Genomic DNA, 9,067 nt, shown 5'->3' with positions numbered 1-9,067 from the left:
AGAAGGCACAAGTAGAATGCGGTAGCGAGAAGCAGCAGCACCAGAGATGGAGGCAGAGATGGGGGCATGGACAGGGGGAGTGGCTGAGGACTCTAGATTCATCAACTAAGAAGAGAAGGACTAAGAACTGGTGGCCAGGAACAGACTTGCAGAATGTGCCCTTTGGAGATGTTTATTATATAAGTGGTTTTTTGTGTGTGGTTTTTTGTTTTTAGTTTTTTAAAAAGCTAAAGTGGACAGAGAGAAATACTTTAAACTGATGGTATATGGAGGGGAATATCATCAATGTAATGAAACAAGTCATATGAATTGTTGAATGTGAAACTGATGATGTGCCCTGTAAACTTTCACTCAATGCACAATAAAAATCTTAAATTAAAAAAAAAAAGAAAGAAAAAGAAGAGAAATTGGGGTAGGAGGTACAAGTTGGGAGGAAGCAAAGAGATCAGTTAAGGATTGTTGTAACACTCAAGAAAAAAATGCTAGTGGATTGGACCCTACAGAAAATAGCTAAGTGGAGTCTTTCAAGTTTCAATAACTATGCTGAACAACAACATAAAGACATATGAAGTAGAAAAAAGATCTCTGGTTTTCTTAGTCTAAGTGCTCTAGAGGAACAAAGCTGTAAAGCATATCTATGTATAAATATACTAGAATATAGAATATAGAGCCATTTCAAGAAAATGGCTCACACAATTGTGGGAGCAGGCAAGTCCCAGATCTGAGGGTCCAGCAACAGGATGGAGACCTCTGATGGCTCAGAGTTGGGGGGCTGGCAAATCCAGTATCTGCAGGTCAGACAGCAGGCTATCCAAAAGTTTGTATTATTCACATCCTTAGCTTTCATGATAGTTTCACCAGCTTCCTACGCACAATGCTTAGTTTCCTTTTCTTAACTGTTCATATTCTTCTGTGATTACTTTCCCATCACATTACGTTTTTTAGGATACATTTATGCTCGGTGGCAGAAGTGACAGCATAGAGAGACAGAACAGCTGAGGGCTCTAGGCCCTTGGACTGAGAAATGCTGTGTGCCTATGGGTGGGAGCCTGACTTGCAAAATGTGCCCGTTGGACATTTAATTGAATATGTATTTTTTGTTCTGTATGTGTACATCAAATATTTTTGCTATGTGTACATCAAATATTTTTGCTTGTGAAAAATATGAAAAAGAAAAGCCACAGGTAGAAGTAGGATAACTGTTACAGGGAGAAAAATTGTTACACTGAGAGAAAACGAAACATATGATTGGTTAGAAAAAAAAATATTTATGCTCACACATGTAACTATACTCCATTTTATGGCTGGATAGTATTTCATTGTGTGAATATACCATTCTTCAAACAAACAAAAAGCCCCATCTCTGTGGAGTGGATTTCAACTCACAATGACCCTATTTGTTCGAGACTGCAAATCTTTCTCCCACAGAGCACTTGAGGGGCTTGAACCACCAACTTTAGGATTAGCAGCTCAATACCTAACCCACAGTGTCTCCAATGTTCCATTATTCAAACATTCTACAGTAAATAGTTGTTTGGGTGACTTCATTTTTTACTATAACAAATAAAACTACTCTCAACATTTTTCAGGTTTTTGGCGGTTACTCAGAACATCTCAAAAATACTGTCTTTTTACAAAGGCGAGAAGTGACTGGCTTACATGCTTTCAAGAGGGAACCTAGATTCAGAGCGCGTGAAGGAAGGTAGAATCTCCACTGAGTAGTATACAATCTGTCTAGGTGGGGCTGATGAAATGAAATGCAGCTGGATCTCTTGTGACACAATGGTGAATAATTGTTATCAGGACTGCTTGTGAGGGTTGGAAATGTAAAGGGAGAAGTTTTGTAGCAAGGAAGGGAGTGACTAACTTTGCAGTCTAGGAGCAGAGGTCCTTGGGATCATCAAGGGAGAAGAGCGGAGAGCGGTACCCTACCCAGAGAAGCAGTGATGCCTGAGATGGAGGCAGAGAAGATGATGTGAAGAGATGGAGCTGCTGGGGACTTTAGACATAGAGAGGGTTTAAGGGTCTGTGTGCTGAACACCAAGGGGCAGGCTTGCAGGGTATACCCTTTGGTTGGTTGATGATGCATGGAGGGGATTGTAACCATGGCAATGAAACGATATACAATAGGATGAATGTAAAAGTAATGTTCTCCCATGTAAACTATCATATAATTGACAATAAAACATTAAAAAAAAAAATACTGTCTTTTTTGCATGTAACGTGCACATATATAAAAAAAGCATACAGCGCACATAGGAAATTAATGTGTGAGGGGGTTACAAGATTTACAGAAATAGTAAAATACATGTATTATTTGAGTAAAAATATGTAATATCTTCACTGATTCCTCTTTGGTTTTCTACACAGAGAATAGCTCATGACAAATAATGAGTTTTATTTCTTCCTTTCCAATCTTAACACTTTTCAGTTCTTTTATACTACAATAGTGAGGCTCTCCAGTTTAATGTTGAAAAGGAGTGATGGCAACAGTCATCCTTACCCTGTTCCTTATAGTAAAAGGAATTCTTTCATTTATTTCTAGACTTTTTATTATTATTCGGATGAAAGTTTACAAAGCAAATAAATTTTCTGTTGAAGCATTCACACAAAATTTGTTTCATGACACGGACTGAAATCCTCACAATGTAACAAGCACTCTTCCCTTCTTCCCACTTCCTCCCTGTGCTTCCCGTTTCCCTAACCCTTCCTGCCTTCTGAGCTGGGCAAATGTTGCCTTTTGATCCCATTTGGTTGATTGTTCTCAGGAGGGCATAACTCCCTTTCGTTACTGTTCAACTTAAAGGCTTGTCTATTGTCCTGTTGTGGCGCTGTGGGTTAATGCACCAGAATGCAAAGCTGTTTGACCTTTGCTTATGGATGAAGTTGCCCAAAATTCCAACCAAAAGGGAAGGATTCTTCATACCAAGGATCAAGCTGCCTCCTCAGTACTCTAGATTGATAGGGACAGGTAACTTAGACTTCGGCTATCAGAATTGGGGGTGCAGAAGTGGCTAGCTTACAAGCTGTCACGAGGGTGCTTAGTATCAGAACAAGGCAGGTGAGATACAATCCAGAACAAGGCAGGTAAGACACAATCCGCACTGAATAGTTTTCCTCTTGTCCAGATGGGTCTGGTGATGATGGGGATAGGATTTTATGCTTCAATTGTGAGTAAATGTTAACAGGATTAACGGTAATTTTCACAATTGTAAATGTAGAAGTGGTGGTGGTGGTTATGTGCTGTGGAGTTGGTTCTAACTCATAGCGACCTTGTACAGGGTTTCCGAGGCTGTAAATCTTTACGGGAGCAGAAAGTCTCATCTTTCTCCCACAGAACAGCTGGTAGTTTCGAACTGGTGACCTTGAGGTTTGCAGCCCAATTTGTAACCACTACGCTACCAGAGCCCCTTAAATGTAGAAGAGGTGTAACTAATGGGGAACAGCTAATCTGTCATTTTAGGAACAGAGGATCCTAGTACCATCAAGAGGGAAAAGAATGAGAGGAGGGGATCCTAACCAGAAAAGTTATGACAACAAAGGCAGTGGCAGAGACGATGGCATAGAGAGATAGAGCAGCAGAGGACTATAGGCCCACGGACTGAGAAAGACAATGTGCCTGGGGGCTTGCTTGAAAAATGTGCCCTTTGGACATTTAAGTGAATATATAGTTTCAATGTGGTATGTGTACCTAAAAAAAAAAATTAAAAAGGTAACAGAGGTTAAAAAAAAGAAAACAAATCAAAGGATGTATTGCATTAGGCAAATGTGCTGCATAAGACCTCTTTAAAATGTTCGAGAGTAAAAATGTCAGTTTGAGAACTAAGTTGTAAGGTACATCTGACCCAAGTCATAGTATTTCCAATAGTGTCATATTCGTGTGAAAGTTGGGCAATAAATAAGGAAAACTGTAGAAGAATTGGTGCATTTTTGAGTTAAAGTGTTGAAGAAGAATGGGAGTTGGGAGTACCATAGAATGCTAAAAGAACAAACAAATCTGTGATTTGTACAGCCAGATGCTTCTTAGAAGACAGGATCTAAGAATTTGTGCTTTTCACAACATTCTAAAATGTCTCAACCATTATGTCTTTAGATATCGATTCTTACACTTGCATTTCCTATTATTGCCCTCTTAAAGTTTGATCAGCTCTAACACATTCAATGCTCTCCTCATGTTTTTTGTCTCTGCTTTTTTATGTTGAATTGATTGGTATTTATCTAGTAGGCCATTAATTGTCTTCAGCTGTGCCTATCATAATGTTTAATTGTTCTATTGATCCTTTAATTTCAACTATATTTTCATTTCCAAATGATCTATCTGACTTTTTTTCAAACTTAATAGGTCATTTCATGGTCCTTTTGTTCTTTGGTCATTTTTTAAAACTTATCTTTTCATCTGTTAGACTTAATAAACATAGTTATTCCATATTCTTTGTTTGGCTTAATATCTGTTAATTTTTTTTTCCTGTTGATTGTCATTAATGGTTCACTGTTTTCTCATATACTTGTGAATTATGACTGTGAACTCATGTTCGTTGGAACTTCATCTGTAAAATATTATTTGATGTCTAAGTTGAAACTCCATCTCTTTAGACCTGATTTGTATTAATTTTGGTCAGCCTCATAGGCCTTCTATTAACCTGGTACCAATTTCAACTAAATTTTCCACTGGAGTTTTTTGACGACCACAGAGATAATTAACAACAACTTCAAACCAACCCGTGCATCTAAGAATTCCCAGGGGAGATTTCACGCCCCCATGCATTCCATACAGAGGTTGAAACCGGCTAGTTCCTTATTGCCCGTTTTTTGTTTTTTGCAGTGGGCTACATCTTATTCATCCTTATACTCAACACCGCAATTTTTACAGTATTTTGATACTCTCTTCCTTGAGTGGGTCTGAGCTGGCCTCACCTCTCAGTCATTGCAAAGCTGTCAAATCAGAGGTAGGTCGTTTCCAGAATGTGGCAAAAAGCCTCAAGTAGAAAGCTGACATTAGTTTCTGCTCATCTCCTGGATTTGCTATTGTGATTTTGATAATGCTCTCTGCATAGTCATTAACGTATGTGTGTGTGTTCATGTATCACTAGTTTAGTTGTTCTAATCTACCATAGGGGTCCCGGTGTGGCGCTGTGGGTTAAAGCGCCAGACTGCAAAGCCATTTGACCTGCAAGCTTGGTGGTTCAAGCTAACCAGTCACTCCTCAGAAACCCAATACAGGGTAGCTATGGGTCGGAACCGACTTGACAGCACTTAACAACAACAATGTACGGTTATGCCAAATCATTTCATTGGTATAAATATTTTAAAGCATCTTATACATACTGCTTTATTACCCTCTAGAGTAAAGGAGCTCTGGTAATGAATCAGGCTGCAAATGCAAGGTCACCAGTTCAAACTATCAGCTGTTCCATGGGAGAAAGATGAGGCTTTCTGCTCCCATAAAGATTTACAGCCTTGGAAACCCTGTACAGGGTCACTATGAGTCAGAACCGACTCCACGGCACATAAACATCACCACCACCCGTAAAATTATGCCAATTTTCATCATTGTGGAATATCAGAAACTGCAAACATTTAATGCCTTTGTTGTTGTTGTTGTTGTTATTCAGTGCTGCTGAGTCAGTTCCAACCCATAGCGACCTTGTATAGGGTTTCCGAGGAGCAGCTGGTGAGGCTGAACCACCGACCCTCAGGTTCAAATGGCTCTGCAGTCTGGCGCGTCTTAGGCTGGTCATATTTTAAACCTTATAATTGTATTTAATAAAAAGATTCATGAAATCCAAAATGGTGGACTTCGTTTTGCTTTTTCAATAAAAATGATGAGTAGATTTTAAAAATTTGTATTCTGATTTACAGAAGGTCCAGTAATAAATAAAACTCAGATAACAAAGCTCTAAAAAAAAAAAAAAAATCGCCTATTTTCACATTTAGAAGCATATCATGTAGTCATTAAGAGCAAATCTAGGCTCTGTCATTTACCAGCTGTTTAACCTTGGGAAGGCCTATTTTCTCATCTATAAAATTGACATGAGAATGACTCCCTCAGAAAAGAATCAGAGTGATTAAAAATATGGAAGTTTACCAAGCATAGACCCAATCATAATATAAGTACTCAAGTCTGACAGCTAGTACCATTAACTTGCCCCAAGTGACCCTACTAGTAACAGATGCAAGTGAGGTTTGAAAAAGTTTTCCTGAATTCGAAATCCATGGCTGTCTCAAAAGCCCATCAGGACATATTTTCTTGCTACATGTTGTTTGTTTGTTTTACTATCCAATGAGTGCTCTGTGTCCTCACTGAAAGTTTCACAAGGATACAGGTGTAGGATCTCTCCCCGGTGGGTGATAAACCTGATAAATATTCTTGAGCTTATTTAGCTACCTACTTACAAAAGATAGATGACATTAAGCCTTCCAAACAGCTTCTGGGTGAATTTTCTAATGAGATTTTTGATACAATATATATCCTGGGATTCTGTTCTCCGGCAATGAACCACTTCTGTCTTTCCTCTTGGAGAAGTGAGTACTGACATTTTTAATCCTGCCCAAAAGAGAAAGAAAGAATTTACTAATAATATGAAATGACAAGGCAGTTAGATGACAGTATTTACAAAATTGGACCTCAATTCAATTTCTACATGTTCAAAGTGAACATGGTTTTTGGAGTGCTGGGGCAACACATTTCCCCCTAAGAATAGGTTGTGACGACAGTCATTGTAAACCAGCTGACATGTTTCTCCACAGGAGAATAAAATTTCTGAGAATTGGGCTGCTTACAAAAGTCTGCAACTGTATTGTTTGCAGCAAAGCTGTTTTAAAATATTCTAACAATAGGGTTGAAAAATGTTTAAAGGGATTATTTTTTACTGATCCAGTGTCCTCTTATAATCAACCACAATTGTATGTGATCAAGAGTCACAGAGGAAATATTTATAGCTGTTGCTGCTCATCTTTCAAGTAGTAGCTCTGAAAGACAACAGTCCTGTGAGATACTCTTGACAAAAAAAAAAAAAATGTTCTGTTACCAAATAAATGTAGGAAATGCTGAACACAGACAAAGTCTTCCTGGGCAGTCCCAATCCCACTGAAGCCTTTGAGAAATTCCACAATAAAGAAACCTGTCTTCTTTGTATAACCAAGTCTTTCCCACACTCTTTCTTAGCAGAATCTCTATTGACAGGGGCAATGGAGGTCTAACATTCTAGAAAGACACTTTGAGAAATGTTTCCGACAAAAACCACCAAATGATTGTTGTTGTTGTTGTTAAGTGCCGTCGAGTCGGTTCCGACCCATAGCGACCCTGTACAGGGTTTCCGAGGGTGTAAATCTTTACGGGAGTAGAAAGCCTCATCTTTCTCCCGCGGAGCGGCTGGTAGTTTCGAACCGCTGACCTTAAGGTTCGCAGCCCGATTCATAGCCACTACGCTACCAAATGATTACAATATTGCAATGTTCTTCTCTGTCTCCTCTTTCCTTTGTCCCTCTCTTCTGAAAAATTTTACCATGTACTAACCTATGAGCTCACAAACAGGGAAAATCATTTTTATCTACTGTAATGACTTTACGATAAAATGGAACATTCCCAACACCCAAGAAGTTTGCCTTACACTGTCTTACAGTCAACGCCCACTCCCACCCCCACCCCCACCAAAGGTAACCACCATTCCAACTTCTATCACAGAGATGAGTTTTTCCTACTTTAGAACTTCATATAAATGGAATTACAAACTATGAGGAGTCCTGGTGTGGTGCTGTGGGTTAATGCACAGCATTGCAAAGTCAGTTTGATCCACAAGGATGGTAGTTTAAGCTCATCAGCTGCTCCTCGGAAACCCTATACAGGGTCGTTATGGGTCAGAATCGACTCGACAGCACTTACCAACAACAACATAGACTGCAACATTTTCTCAAAACATAATGCTATATCACTTGGTTTCTTGTTGTTCTGTTATTTAGATATATATCCTTGCATAATTTTCATTTTGCCAAAGTATCAAAGAACTTTAGCACACCATACGGAAGTTCTCCTTTGATCAGATGAAGAATCCTAGGCTCATAAGGTAAAGTGACTTACCTCAGGGTACACATATTTGGATAAAATAGAACCTTAGGCTTCTCCTTTCAGCCCAGCCCCCTGCCACTCCACTCTTTAAATGAACTGGCTCTGTGGATAAACATTCTGTCTACTGGTGTTCAGATCTGCTATTTCTCAATTGTTCTTACTATAAACCTCCAGACACTAAGGGTGCAAGGTCCGAGGTAATAGGAGGACTTTTAAAAAAATACCAAGTGGCCTTCACTTGGTCAACTCATATCACCCTCACATCTGTTGGCTTAGCAAGGGGTTTCACCAGCACTTGCAAAATAAACCCAGCTCTTGGGGCTAGGCCTAATTTTCCAAATTCAAAGAAACTGAGAGTGGAATCCAAAATGCCCAATAATTAATGTACAGAGGAATGTTAACAGCTAAGTGCGTGCGCCAGACACTGAGCAAAGAGTCAAATGAGTTAAGCACAGTCTGATGCTATCTCGCCTGATAAAGAGATATGATGGCAAAGGGCCATCTTGCTACCAAGAGCATGTCACATGCCACTGCCTTGGAACTACGAGGTGAGCATGGTGGCAAGTCAGTCGATACTATAGGAAATGGGATTCAGAATGGTAATTCTTCACATTACTGAAAAGAAGAAAATATAGGCAATTATATAATATCTCCAAAACTCGAAATATTGGGTCAAAACATTTTAAACATGCTGCAGACAGAAATAAACACATGTTTAAGCTAGACTTAGCCTCCACCTCCCCACAGTAAATTCACCATCACATTCTATTTGTAGACAAGCTACATGGGAAGCCCAACTTTCATAGGAAAGTGGCATGAGGCTGCAGAATCAAGAGAACCAGGGGAGGAAACTCAACTTCCATTGCTTTATTGTTGGTGTGACCTCTGGCAAATTACTTAAACTCCTCCATACCTCAGTTTCCTCAACTGTAAATAAGGGTGAGGTATTGGTGGTTCTATGCAGGTGTCCTGGTATGGCACTGTTGGATAAGTCCTGGATAG

At 39.3% G+C, this 9,067-nt stretch overlaps 1 protein-coding gene across 1 annotated transcript in view; it reads right to left on the bottom strand.

Annotated features, from left to right (window-relative positions):
• Nucleotides 1-6,536, bottom strand: part of LOC102837054 (chromosome unknown open reading frame, human C20orf26) — a 529,862-nt gene extending 523,326 nt beyond the window's left edge. The window contains exon 1 of the mRNA XM_006860747.1: nt 6,394-6,536. Within this exon, the coding sequence (XP_006860809.1) occupies nt 6,394-6,536 (143 nt within the window). The remainder of the gene's footprint in view (nt 1-6,393) is intronic.
• Between the last annotated feature and the right edge of the window lie 2,531 nt (nt 6,537-9,067).

Source organism: Chrysochloris asiatica, unplaced genomic scaffold (assembly GCF_000296735.1).
Source record: "Chrysochloris asiatica unplaced genomic scaffold, ChrAsi1.0 scaffold00039, whole genome shotgun sequence".
In the NCBI taxonomy this organism is placed as follows: Eukaryota; Metazoa; Chordata; class Mammalia; order Afrosoricida; family Chrysochloridae; genus Chrysochloris; species Chrysochloris asiatica.
The sequence above is the reverse complement of the archived record's forward strand: the minus strand, read 5'-3'. Positions and strand labels throughout refer to the sequence as shown.